The sequence below is a fragment of the Neovison vison genome, chromosome 8 (genome assembly GCF_020171115.1).
Source record: "Neovison vison isolate M4711 chromosome 8, ASM_NN_V1, whole genome shotgun sequence".
Classification (NCBI taxonomy): Eukaryota; Metazoa; Chordata; class Mammalia; order Carnivora; family Mustelidae; genus Neogale; species Neogale vison.
The window spans coordinates 15,689,702-15,703,553 of NC_058098.1; the positions used below are offsets into that span (position 1 = coordinate 15,689,702).

At 49.0% G+C, this 13,852-nt stretch overlaps 1 protein-coding gene across 1 annotated transcript; it reads right to left on the bottom strand.

Moving 5' to 3' along the window:
* Window positions 1–3,738: 3,738 nt before the first annotated feature.
* R3HDML (R3H domain containing like) lies at window positions 3,739–11,234 on the bottom strand. Its single transcript, XM_044262311.1, has 5 exons — window positions 10,977–11,234; window positions 8,271–8,389; window positions 8,020–8,152; window positions 6,446–6,561; window positions 3,739–3,871 (listed from the first exon to the last, which is right to left on the bottom strand). The coding sequence occupies exons 1-5, from the start codon at window positions 11,232–11,234 to the stop codon at window positions 3,739–3,741; spliced, it is 759 nt and encodes a 252-aa protein (XP_044118246.1).
* Window positions 11,235–13,852: the final 2,618 nt, after the last annotated feature.

The following is a 13,852-nucleotide window of genomic DNA, read 5'->3' on the forward strand; positions in this document are numbered from 1 at the left end:
CCTTGTATGCAGCAGAATTATGTTTTCAAGTGCAAATCTGATATGTCATCCCATTGTTATCATCCTGCTATGCCTCTCCATTGTCCTTGAGTGAAGCTCCAAGATTATTCCTGACTTGGCCCCTGCCTCGCCTCCCAGGGTCAGTTCACTCTCTTTCCTTCTCACATAGCAGGCTTGTTTTAGAACCTGAACTTGCTCTGTGCTCTCTGTTCCAGCTTTTCACCCACATTGTCATTACTGCCTCAGAGCCTGACCAGCTTCTCTTCTTCATCAAAACACATCTCGCAGGGTGCCTCAGCGGCTCAGTCATTTGAGCATCCAACTCTTTGATTTCCACTGGGTCATGGTCTCAGGGTCATGGATTCAAGTTCCGCATAGGGCTCCACTCAACACACAGTCTGCTTGGGATTCTCTCCCTCTGGCTCTCCGCCCCCGACCCCAACTGACCTTGCACAAATGCATGTGCAATGTTCTCTCTCCCTCTCTCAAATAAATAAATCCTTTTTTTTTTAAAGATTTTATTTATTTATTTGACAGAGAGAGACCACAAGTAGGCAGAGAGGCAGGCAGAGAGAGAGAGAGGAGGAAGCAGGCTCCCTGCTGAGCAGAGAGCCCGATGCGGGACTCGATCCCAGGACCCTGAGATCATGACCCGAGCCGAAGGCAGCGGCTTAACCCACTGAGCCACCCAGGCGCCCCAATAAATAAAACCTTTTAAAACACAAAACCCCATCTCTCTGCAGAAGACCCATGTGATTACCCATTGTAGTTTAGACAGCACTCTTGTAATTCATGGTTCTTCTCCCAGATGGCACTTACTTCCATTACAATAAATTATTTGTATTCATCTTCTGTTTAATGCCTGACTTTTATACTACAATTACAAGCTCCAGGAGCATAAGGACATTATAGATCTCAGGAGTCAATAAATGCTTTCTATAAACAGCCAGATAGTATAAATTTGGGGCTTTAGCTTTGTAGTCTCTGGCCACTACTCATGTCTGCTGTGGAAGCATGAAATCAGCCACAGACGACAGATAAACAAATGAGCGTGGCTGTGTTCTAATAAAACTTTATTTATAAAAACAGGCAGTGGGCCAGATTTGGCTTGTAAGCCATAGTTTGTCTGGCCTGATCTATATATTAGTGACTGCTGTGCTCAGAACTGACCCTGTTACAGTATTTACTATATGCCAGACACTGCTCTAAGTGCTTTCCATGCACTCATTTGTTTAATATGTTGAATGACCTCACGAGGCAGATACTATTAGTGCCCCCACTTACAGATGAGACAGGCACTCAGAGCTCGCGGTAATCTACCCAAGCACACTTAGCCACTAAGTTAAATTTGTACGTAGGCAATCTGGCTCTGGAGTCTGTGCTCTTAACCCTCTCAGTGGATGACTGAGTGTGTGAACAAACAAGGAATCAGAGGAGACTGGGCTATGAAGATCTTCAAAAAGTATAAAATACTACAGAAGCTTCAATGTTGTTACAGATTTCTTGCAGAAAAGCTCCCCTTCAGTTAGAACAGCGGCTCTACCAACCAGGATGCTATGAGCAACCCCCCTCACCCTGAGTTCCCACCCCTAGGTCTGCAGGATCCAGACCTTGGCTAGCTGAGCAAGGCCAACCTCCTCCTTACTCTGTTGCCAAGGACTCTTCTCAAGGGCAGCTCCCAGAGGTCATCTGGAATTCCCACCCCTTACTATGGCACCTTTTGCTTAATTGTCCCTACCTTTGTCCAATCTCTGAGTTTCTCCCTTAGCTGAGAAGCAGCAAGGAGATGCGTTAGGACACTGGGCTTCTGTGTCACACAGAACATATTCAAATTCAGCTTCTTGAACTTCAGTTGTTATGTCTGTAATGTGGGGCAGCCAAAATCACACAGGCTTTGAGTTCAGATGAAGCTAAATTCAAATCCTATGCTTGCTCCCTACTAGTTATATAACCTTACGTACACCGTTTAATTCAAGGTCACATGCCACTTAAATTTTCAGAACATTTCAGGAAATTGGCATAGGGCTAGCAAGCCTTTCCACTCCCCAATATAAAGACATTAATATATTTTTTAAAAATCTAACATTAATCATCACCATTTTTAAAAAAGATTTTATTTGCTTATTTGACAGAGACAGCGAGAGAGGGAACCCAAGCAGGGGGAGTGGGAGAGGGAGAAGCAGGCTTCCCGCTGAGCAGGGAGCATGATGTGGGGCTCCATCCCAGGACCCTGGGATCCAGACCTGAGCTGAAGGCAGATGCTTAACCACTGAGCCACCCAGGCGCCCTATCACTGTTGTTTTATAAATGAAAATACTCCCTCCCCCGCCACCCAAATGAAGAAGGAAATAATCTGCAAATGATAAACTCACAACAGCATCCTTGTTTCTCTTTACCCATTTCCAACATTTGGAAATGGGCGGTCCTCATTTATCTGATTGGTAAAAGGGGATAGTAATACACAACTGTGCGTGCGTGCACTAAGCTAGTTGTGCCCAGCACAAAGTGGGAGCTGTTAGCCCCCTCTCCTGGCCTTTCCCTGGAGCTGGTTTTGCCTTCACTCCATCTCCGCCTACTCAATCTCCTTCCCTCCTTTTTTTTAACCCTGCTCTAGGAGCTGAGAGATGGGGGTGGGGGGGGACCAGAAAGAGCCGCTGCATCAGATCTCAAAGGACTTTATTGGGGGCCAGGGACAGGGGGGTGCTTGTTGACATGCAAGGACCCTAGCCTCAGTGGGAAGGACCAAGAGGGAAGAAAACTCACTCCATCCAGCAGGACATAGGGGCCCGTTTGACTGGCGTGCTCTCTGGCCAAGCAGGGAGTGGGGCCCCAGCTGGAGGGCAAGGTCTGAGGGGGAGATTTTACTATCTCTGGAAACAAAAGGACTTTTGTGTGTTGTGATATCTGGGTGGGGTGGGGTGGGGTGGGGTGGGGAGAGAGGAAATGGTTTATGGGAATGAGAATGAGATTTGACAGGGAGTGCGGGGGAGAAAGAGACAGATAGACAGGCAGACATGTGGAGTGATAGAGAAAAAGGCCCAGAAGACAGTCCCGTCCCCCTACCCCACCCCACCCCTGCCGGCCAGCTCTGGTTTTGCACTCTCTGTCCAGATGCTGGGAGAGGGATCCAACAGCCTACAAGGGCTGTCAGGGCCTGTGCTCCAACCTGGGTGCTGCTGGGGACAAGTTGCTGTGGCTCTCAGTAGGTCACACCCCTTTGCAGAGCCTCAGTGTACTCATCTGTAAAAGGGGGGTCCTGAATCCACTAGTCAATTTCCATTTTTTTTTTTTTTTTTTAAAGCTTGGACCTGAGACGTTCCCAACAGGGAGCAAACCGCAAGTCCTCAAAATCTAGCTGTTATTGAGTGAATGAAAGTGGGTTTCAGGCTAAAGATTATTTAATAAATCCCCTTCGCTGGATGGACAAAGACATGTGGGTTTGGGACCCAAGAGTGGGCTCCAACCAGCTCTGGCTCTCTGAGCAGAGTCAATGAAAGAGGCAGGCCTCTTTCCCAGAATCCGGGGAGGAGAATGCTGGTAGAACAAAGAAGGCCACGAGGTTGCTTCTTCTGACACATGCTGGACCTTTCAGGAATGGAAGGAATCAGGAGGGAAAATTCAGATCAGTGGAGAGAGCTCAGTAATGTCCTTTACAAAAGCAATTATGCGTTCATCTGGTCTTTGGGGAGGGGGCCTTTAGGGGAGGGCCAGAGCTCCCCCCCCCAGCCTGGGGAAAAGTTAGACCCACAGGAGCTGATTGGATTTGAGTCTGGAGAAGCACATGTTGCTACTACAGGTGCCTTGGTAACTTGGGGGGCAGGCAGAACATGGCCTTCCCATCTTGTATGGTGCCTCGCCGATCCAGTTGCCTCTGGAAGAGAAAAGGTACGGAGGAGACAGGGACAGAGGAGAGTTAATGTGGGCAGCCTTCAGACACGTTTCCAAATCTCAGCACCTCTGCTGACTGGCTATGTTACCTGCGGCAAGTCACACCTGCAAGCCTTGGTTTCTTCATCTGTAAAACTAATAGAAGACTCCCCTTCTCACAGAGAGGCAGCAAAGATCAGATAATGGGGCCATGTATGCCCACACCTAACACAGTGCCTGACCAATACGTGACTCTTCAGAAAGTGCTGATTTTCTTATTCCTTCGCCCAACCCAGCCACTTAAGGGGTGCCTGGGTGGCTCAGTGGGTTAAGCCTCTGCCTCCAGCTCAGGTCATGATCTCAGGGTCCTGGGATTGAGCCCCAGTCCTGGGATTGAGCCACGCGTGGGCTCTCTGCTCAGCATGGAGCCTGCTTCCTCCTCTCCTCTGCCTGCCTTTCTGCCTACTTGTGATCTCTGTCAAATAAATAAATAAAATCTTAAAAAAAAAAGTATGCATTTCTGGTTTTACATAGGGTTCGTTCACTTATTCATTCAACAAACACTTCCGGAACAGCTATCGAGCATTGGGATTTGTGCCAGATGCTGTGAGTATATAGTTTTCAAAAGGTGCTCCCAGAAGTTTGGAGGCAGGGAATGTGGGAAGTAGAAACACCTAGGAAGATTGGAATAAAAGTCAATCTTTTTTTGCTGTTCAATTAAACCACTTAGAAAAAAGTTTTGCTTAAAGAAAGAGAAGAAGGTTGAAATCACTGTAGTAAAAGGATACAGAAATGAATCAGGTTTATTTCCCACCGTCAAAGAGTTTATAACCCAATTATATCCACAGCCACCATTTACTGAGCATGTACTTTGTACAACTATGTCCTGGGATCCTCTGTGAGACAGGTGGGATCAGCCTTATTTTAAAAGAGGAGATGGAGGTCCATAGAGGGGGAAATGCTTTATCCGTAGTCCTTATATACACCTGGACACACTGTATACACATGGCACACCACACCCAGATCTGGTCATAGCAGGAAACACCGCTATGTAATCTGCCATCATGAGCCCAGGGGGGTTACCTGGGTCAGATCACTTCCTTTTCTCAACAATTCACAGAGTAGGTATTATTTTATTCCCATTTTTCAGATGAAGGAACAGGCATGTAGAAGTTAAGTCACAAATTTGAACTCTGACAGTCTTGACCCCAGAGCACAAAAATCTTAACAACTATAGTGTTAATACTCAGTGCTGCAAAAATTCCATGTATCAGCAAATTGAAACAGTCCCTTAAGCTATTTGTAATGAGGTTTGTTTTGTATTTTTGTGTCTGATAAAACTGGGTTCTATACTTTGTTAATTGGTGTCACCATTAACAAATAAATAGCTTGAGCATTTGTGTTCAGGCTACCAGTGATTTCTAGAACGTCGGGATAGTATAGCAGACAGAACGTAGACTTGACATCAAGACTTGTGTTTCGAACAGCTCTGCTACCTCCTGGCTTTGTGATTTTTGCACATTACGTAACCTCTCTGGTCCTCAATTTCTTCTTAAAAAAGGAAAACATTTTCCCAGTATCCCTCCCTTTTTCCTTCCTTCTTTCTCTTTCATCTCTTCAATAAGATAATGAGGTGAAAATATCTTGTAAATGGTCAAGGGCTACTTGAAAGTAAAAGGTGCCATCAGCATGTAATTTTGAAATTCTAAATATCATGTTTACTTAGAATTTGTTCTTGTTTTTATATGTGAATCTGTAATGTTGGCAAGTTTGTGTACTGTACATTGGCTGGGAACTTCCATCCTTCTTTCTCCATGTTTCCAAGAGACTTGCCTACGAAGGGCACTCATGGCCCCACTCCTACAAAGCTGCTTGGAGAACCTGAAGGGAGGAGAGGAGTATGCTCGCTCTGTCTCTCCTTTTCTTTTCCTTTGGGATCTGCCTGGGTATGGGACACACGTGTTCCTGGTTGCTCTACTTCCTATGACAAGCTTGGAGGGTCTAGCTAGCCTTGTTGGAAGAGGACTGGGGCTGTCATGTGTGGCCAGGCAGTGGGTAAGCAGATCTAATTCAAGAGTGAGATATTTGCACGCCCACTTGTCCGTCGCATCTAAACCATATTCTCTACTATTGACTTCATCCGAGAGGCTGCCTATCCACCTGCCTTGGTCCTCTATCTCCCAAGCACTTTTGCAATTTGGGTAAAGAAAAAGAATTATTGGGGGCGCCTGGGTGGCTCAGTGGGTTAAAGCCTCTGCCTTCGGCTCAGGTCATGATCCCAGGATCCTGGAATCAAGTCCCGCCTCAGGCTCTCTGCTGGGCAGGGAGCCTGCTTCCTCCTCTCTCTGCCTGCCTCTCTGCCTACTTGTGATCTCTGTCTGTCAAATAAATAAATAAAATCTTAAAAAAAAAAGAATTATTAATTGACTCTAAAACTACCAGATTGTATGGTATTGAGGTTACTTAGAATGGAAGAAGGCAGGGTGTCCTGGGTGTCTTCCTTTTCTTGGAATTCTGCCCATTCCTCTCAGGGTCCATCCCCCTGCCCCACGGCCCCCAACCAACGTGCTGTACTTACTTAATGGCATAGTTGCAGACCAGGTACACTGCGTGACGCCAGGTGCTGCCCCAGACATTGATGCTGCCACAGGTGTGGATGGCACAGCCCAGCCGATTGGAGGATGCCCACACCATCTGAGGAAGGATAATGACAAGGAGGCTTTGAGAAGGACGTAGAGAGACCCAAGCTCCTTGGGATTCAGAGGCTGCTGGACAAGGTTCAGGGTAACTGAAGTCTTTCTGGGGGCGGCAATCCGCCTGTCCCAGTATTCACGAAGACACATTGTGCTGCGTTGTTTCTCAAGCTTTTTTGTTTTTGACTAAAACCAACAGTAAGGCATGAATTTTAGATTGTTACTCAGTGCACAACATGCACACAGAGTTGAGACAAAAGTTTTGTGGACCAACGCTTAATCTTTGCATACGTGATATATGCTATTATTTTCTATACTGTTCTATGACTTTTTTTCTTCCTTTTTTTCCCTAGCAACCACTGGAAAATCATTATTCTGTTGAAGGTTAAAACACAAACTTTGGAGTTAGAGAGCCTTGGATTAGAATCTCCATATCACTAGGGTGTGAGTTTGACCAAGTCAAATAACCATGCCATGCCCCACTTGCTTCTTTGGTAAGATGAAGGTAATAGTATCTCCTGGGATCTCAGGAAGGACACTGCTTTAGGCCTCACAGTTCCTACAGGGTCTTCAATGTAGTTTTTTTACTATAACTCCAAAGAAATGGACAGACTGAAAAAAAATATTTGTCTTACAGTGGGAAGTTTCGGTCCCATTTCCTGCAACATTATATCATGTTATATATATATTTTTAAGAGTTTATTTATTTATTTGACAGACAGAGATCACAAGTAGGCAGAGAGGCAGGCAGAGAGAGAGGAAGGGAAGCAGGCTCGCCGCTGAGCAGAGAGCCCGATGCAGGGCTCCATCCCAGGACGCTGGGATCACGACCCAAGCCGAAAACAGAGGCTTTAACCCACTGAGCCATCCAGGCGCCCCCATGTTATATTTTTTTGTGTGTGTAACAAGTGGTAACATATTCAATATGAGCACTCAAAATATACTACAATTTTTGTCATTTTATTTTAGCATTTCTTTTTTTTTTTTTAAGACAGTGGGATCTTAGGGGTGCCCGTGTGGCTCAGTGGGTTAAATGTCTGACTCTTGATCTTGGCTCGAGTCTTGATCTCAGAGCTATGAGTTCAGGCCCTGCATTGGGCTCCATGCTGGGTGTGGAGCCTACTTAAAATGATGATGATGATGATGATGATGATGACATCCTTAGAAGACAGAAAATACTAGAAAATGTTTGGAGCTATTGAATTCAGAAGCATTCTTGATATGTCAGACCACACATCTCCATTTTGGAGCTCAAACAATCTGGTCAGCCCACCTAAGACACTCAGAACAAGATCCAGTCAGCTCAACTCAGTCTACACACAACTTTCCAGGACTATGCTTATTATGTGAAAGGAGGTCCGTAGGGCCTGTGTTCTATCATTTCTGTTCCACCACATTCTCTGTCTTCTAAGCTAGCAGGATTTGTTCTCCCTTGGCCGTTCCTTCCACAGAGGGGTACCTGGGTATAGTGGGAGCAGACTGGGCCGCTGCAGCGCCAGGGGCAGTGCGGCCGACAGTCCCTGGGGGCCGGAAACGAGTAATGGCGCTTCTCCTCAGACCAAGACTTCACGAGGTCCACCACAGAGCGGTACCTGGGGAGAGAGAGAAGATGGAAGACCCCTGCTGGGGAGTGGAAAAGGTGCTTTGCCACCGCCTTGTTCGGTGACTTTGTGGAGTAACTGAGAGAAGGAAGGGCAGAAGGTCACTCACCGGCCAGAATGGATGGAGAGGTTCTGGCCCACGTATCTCGTCAGCTGGGAGGGCCCGTGGGCCCAGATGCACTGGGTGGCCCAGGCCTCAGCGGACCTGGCCAGCCGCTCGTCCCAGACCTGGGGAGAGAAAGGCCAAGAGATGCCCCAGGGGGACAACCTCCATCATCCCAGCTGTGTCCAGAGACACGTGTTTCCCTGGTGCCCCTCGTTGTCCTCCATCTCCTTGAAACCCTGCACCAAATCCACTCAACAGCTTAGAACACTTGGAGTCAGAGAAGGCCTAGGGCTTCCAAGTCCACACCAGAGCCAAGACCCACACTCAGACCTCTGACTCCTCTTCCGGCACCCTTTCCCCCCACACGGGACTTTAGGCTGGGGGTTCTCTGCTCTGAGGGAGTCCCAGGCTGTTGGTCCAGGAGTTAGCGGGCCCTAGAAGCGGCCGAGCCCAGGGTGATGGGGAGGGAACTGGCTTTTTATCGTATTTATTGTATTCTTAAAACAAATTTCTTTTGACATTAAATATTTGAATTCAAAAAAATTTTTTCTGAATAGTGAAAACAGGCACAACTATAATATATGAGATCCCCAAAGGAGGAAAAGTGGAAAGTCTGTCATCTCAGTCCTGTCCTTGGTCCCCCCAGCCATCCTGCCCCCTAGAGGTGACCATTACTGTGACTTTTGGAGTCCTCTTCCAGAAATATTCTATAGCTGTACAAATATATGCATCTATATGTATACACACACACACAAACACATGTAATTATATAAGTATATATAATTGTATATAATTAAGTGTACATAAGTATATTGTATACATATTTATATTTATTTATTTTACAAAGGCAGCCGGCCAGACATTCTATCAGGCTTCTTGCTGTTTTCACTCAACCAAAGAGGTTATCTTACTGGTTATTTCACATCAGCACATAGAGAATACCCTCCTCACCCCTCCTAACAGCTTCATAATTGTCCAGTGCGTGAATGCCCCAAATTGTATAACTTGAAAAAGCATCACTTTAAAAAAAAAAGACCCGTTTCCTTCCACTCTGACTTCCTGGGATTCTCTGAGATATTAGTCATTCATTCGTCTTATTTGTTCATTCAGCAAATATTGAACAATATTTCCAGGCACCAGGGACTCCCAGTCTAGCAAGGAGATGAGACAGTAAATAATCATTACCACCCTGGTGGCTGTGAGAATGTAAAACAGGGGACTGGACCTTTTGGGGAGGCTGTGGGAGAGAAAGAGTTCCTTGAGCAAAGGGTACTTAGTCAGACACCTGTCCTGTGGGCAGAAGCCGCTAGTAAAGACAACACAGGGCTACCAAGAGAGCGGTCCAAACATGTCCCCAGGGTTGTCCCACACATACTCTTAGGGAAAGCAGAGGAATGTTTCCTTCATGCAACAAAGGGGTAAACTGAGGGAAGGGGCATGCTAACGTCGCACCCTCATTCACTGACTCTACTGGCGTCCAAGGGGAGATACTTAGGGCTCTCTGTCCCACCATGCATGCAATAAATAAATACTTGTCAGGATGAGTGCCTTGCACACACAAGAAATGCATCGCTGTTGCCCATCACCGTGCTAATGAGAGAATGAGTCCCTCAATGTGCAAGTTAATAATCCTCCACGTTTAGCTGCCTGCCATTCTGGCTCCTATCTCCACCCCTTCCCAACACCTATTCCTCCTTGACATTATATTATCCAGATCTTGCATTGTGGATTTGTTTTCTATCATCCCCACGAGGGAAGAAACGCGTCCATCCTGTTCTCAGCAGAGCCCATGAGGCCATGAGGCTCCAAGCAGCAGCCAGTACCTAAGTGATTGGACACATCGTAAAAGCATAGGAATTTTCAGGCTGTGGAGTAGCACATATTTGCCTTAGAGGAGGTGGACTGACAAGCTCTTTCCCTAAAGAAATCTGTGGGTGGGCTAGAAGCCTATCTCTCCAGGCTGATTTGGGACAAAGGGCCTGCGGGAGGGACTGCGATAACTAGAAAGTTCCCCTCCTCCACTCCCAGAGTCTGGCTTCTGGGGGACTGGGGTGACAGCTACTGGCCCTGCCTCTTTAAGGGAAACACATCTCAGCTTCTGTAGCGGGTCAGCTGCCTGTTTTCCTGGTGCCAGTCCCCAAACTCTGCCTCCACAGGCTTGCTAAGTGTCCATCAGACCCCTAAAGCAAAGAGACAATAGTACCGAAAGCTCCAGCCACCAAACCCCTGCAGGTCCCCAGCAGAGAACCCAGATCCTTGGTGGGGGGTGGGGGTGGGCGGTGGTTATTGTATCTGTTAAGACCACAACAAGCACAGCTGGGTTAGAATCCCAACTGGATGACCTTTGGCAAATTAAATCTCTGCATCTCAATTTCTTTATCGGAAAACAGAGATGACAATCCCCACCTCGAAGGAAGAGGAGTGCCTCAGGACTGTGTGTAGGTTATGGCTAGACACACAGTGGATTGTCCATACCTAGCAGCCTGCTGACCCTGCTTCCAGGGAGGACCTGTGCAACCGCCTTTGTTTTCTCACCCATAAAATGGGTAGACTAATTCTGGCCTTTCAGCAGGACCCAGACACCCAGATACTGGTTAGTGGGGACAGGCTGCTGGTTAGTGGGGCCAGGCTGGCAAATGGTCCAGCACTTCCAGAACACGCTGAGTTGACTGGCATTGGCTGGGCACAGGGGAGGGCGTGGGAACTCACCATGTACTCCATGTTGGCCGCGGGTGGGTGCACACTGGCCCGGATGTGGTTGTGAAAATCCAGTAGGGCACTCATGTCCCCGGCAGAGATGTGCCGCTTCCGCCGGTACCGGGGCACCCCCAGGCCACTCAGGGGCCGCACTGCTGTGCCCTCGGTCCAGGCCAGGGCCACGGTGGCATTGGGCATCAAGGCATTCACTGTCTGGCCTGCCCAGAAGAGCAGGCCTGCCAGGCCCACGGTGCTGGGCAGCAGGGACATAGCTGGCTGGAAGGGTCACACGTCACCTGGTGCAGTCAGAGCTGGCTGCCTGGAGGGGGTGGGCATGAGGGCACCAAACCCTGAGTGTTCAGCATTGCCACCCCAAGGATGCTTACCCCTGGGAACTTGGCAAAGATCTCCTGACTCAGCTCTAGTCCTAGTGCCCAACACCCCATCCTTCCCGCCCTGGTGCGCTCAGTGAATTGGGTGATGGAAGGAAATGCCTGGACAGTAACTAATCCGGATCAGGCCATGGGATGCAGATGGGGCCACCACTTCAAAGCCAGGACGCCATCCCACCAGCCCAGGAGACAGACACCAGTCCTCTCCAGCTTGGGCACGCTCTTCTGCAAGCAGGCTCTGTCGATGCCCTCAGAGGGGGCAGGGCCAACCTTCCCTGGGGCGGAGTGCAGGGCCCTCTGGTCCCTGAGTTGCTGCGTTTTGGGGATTGAGAGTGAGACACAGGAAGAGCCAGATGGCAGAGGATGAAAGAGGAAAAGAAGAAGAGAAGCAGAGAGGAAATAATGAGAGAGACCAAAAAGTCATCGGAATAAAAAGGTACAGAGAACAGGGATGATGGAAACTGAAAGGTGGAAAGATAAGGAGAGAATGGGAGACAGTGAAGGGGAAAAAGAAGGAATGTGGGAGAGACAGAGGCAGAGGGAGAGAAGAGGAAAAAAAAAAAAAAACCCACAAGGGGAAGGAAGGACAGAGAAGACAGGGAGGAACGAGCTGAAGAGAAGAGAGCCAGAGACCAGAGTGCGGGAGACCAGAGAGCCGCTTCCCTTCCCGGGGGCGCGTACCCAGGCCGGGCTGCCCAGGTGAGTGGCAGCAGGCTCCGAGGACCCGGGGAACACTGCAGACACCCTGGCCCGCCTGGCAGCGCAGCGACTTTAATGGTCCCCTGGGAGCTGATGGCATCTGCCCCCTCCCCTTGCATCCAGGCCAGACTTGGACCGAGGCTCCGCCTGCCCATCTGTGGGCTTTCCCCTCCCACCCTCTGGCGCCTCTGCCGGTCCCTCTTCCACCTGGGCTGGGGCTGAGCCTCTGGCTGAGGTAGGGATATGGCAACGGCAGGGACTCCAGGAGGAAATACCACCCCTCCACCTCGGACACCCCAGAGGCAGAGGCTTTTCTCTGCCTTCCAGAGCCCAGCAGGGAGGCTGCCTTGCTTCTGGAGAATATTCTTGGACTGTTTTCCCTATAAAGCCATCCAGACTCAGAGTAGGTGATTAACTTGGCCCCATCTAACGAGCACCTACTATGTGCCAGGCCTGGGCTGAGTGCTTTACACACACACAAGCTCAGCCAACCCTGAGAAGCAGATACGACAGCTCCCCATTGAACAGATGAGAAAACTGAGCCCGGGAGATGAAGGGACAAGCCCCCAGCCAAGCCAGCTTGTCTGCAACAGAGACAGGATTCAAATATAAGTCTGACCCCCGAGCACTGTTATTATGTAAAAAAGGTGCTGTTTTCATGACCAAACCAGGATTGATGCAAAAGGAAGAAGCCTAGGAGGGTAGTCACGACCTTGTTGCTCAAACACGGCACCCGGTAGCCTAATCAATTAAGTGCCAGATCTGGGTTCAAGTCCCCATGATTTCACTGGCTAACTGGGTGCCCTTAAACAAGTTACTCAGTCATTTTCTGTCTCATCTGTAAAATGGGAGTAATAATGGTACCTACCTCAGAGCACCGTTAGGAGGATTAAACAAAGTAACACTTGTGGAGCCCGTACAACCGTGCCTGGCACTCAGTGTGTGTAATTTTATGTGTGCGTGTGCGTGTGTGTGTCTGTACAGATACACGCACGGGGGCACTCAGTGTGTGTAATTGTAGGTGTGCACGTGAGTGTCTGTACAGATACACGCATGAGCCTGCAGGTGTCTGTACGTGTGTTTGTGCATTGTGTGTTGTTAACACCCCTTCGGTCTCTGAGCTGCTTATATCTAGGTTAAGAAAGACTGTATCTCTTGTCTGATTACTTGCATTCTTCACAAGCAACAAGCGATACTTCTGTAACAGAAATGGTAGACTTAGAACGATGTTATATAAAAATCCGGAAGTGGAAGCATTGGTAAGCCTTCAGCTTCCTCTTCCAGTGACCCCTGAGAATCCCCAGGCAGCACCCAGCCTCGGGTGCCGATGAGCCAGGGGGCCGTGAAGGGCTGCAGGCTGGGGTTCTCCCCAGACACATGGAATTCCCTCCTTGGGCAGCCACCCAACCTCAGCCTCCCGGCACAGACAGTGCCGGCTGCCAAAGCACACACCATCCTGCTGGACGCCGGGGAAGGGGGGTCAGGCAGAGGCAGTGAGGGGTGGGGTGCCGAACCTGACCTGGACAGGCCTTTACCACCATGCCAGAAGGACAAGGATGCTTGGCTCCAGAGTGCTGGGTGTCCAGAGGTAAGGCCCTATCCCTCTCTGGGCCTCAGATGTCCCAGGAGAGAAACTGGCCTCAGGGCTTCTGTGCCTATGGCAGGCTGGGACCTGCGGCACCCAGAGGGAACTCTGCAGCCCAAGGGGAGGCACACACGAACAGTCTGGGCTCTTACAAACCCAGAAGTGCCCACAATTATGCCCCACTCTGTCAGCAAGCTCAGCAGAGCTTCCCC

Bases quoted from the DNA above. Each gene is read 5' to 3' on its own strand.
- R3HDML (XM_044262311.1), bottom strand. From the start codon at position 11,234: ATGTCCCTGCTGCCCAGCACCGTGGGCCTGGCAGGCCTGCTCTTCTGG. The intron at 8,390-10,976 runs GTGAGTTCCCAC...TTCTCTCCCCAG, and splicing joins CGGCCAACATGGAGTACATG to GTCTGGGACGAGCGGCTGGC. The intron at 6,562-8,019 runs GTACCCCTCTGT...ATCCTTCCTCAG, and splicing joins TCTGCTCCCACTATACCCAG to ATGGTGTGGGCATCCTCCAA.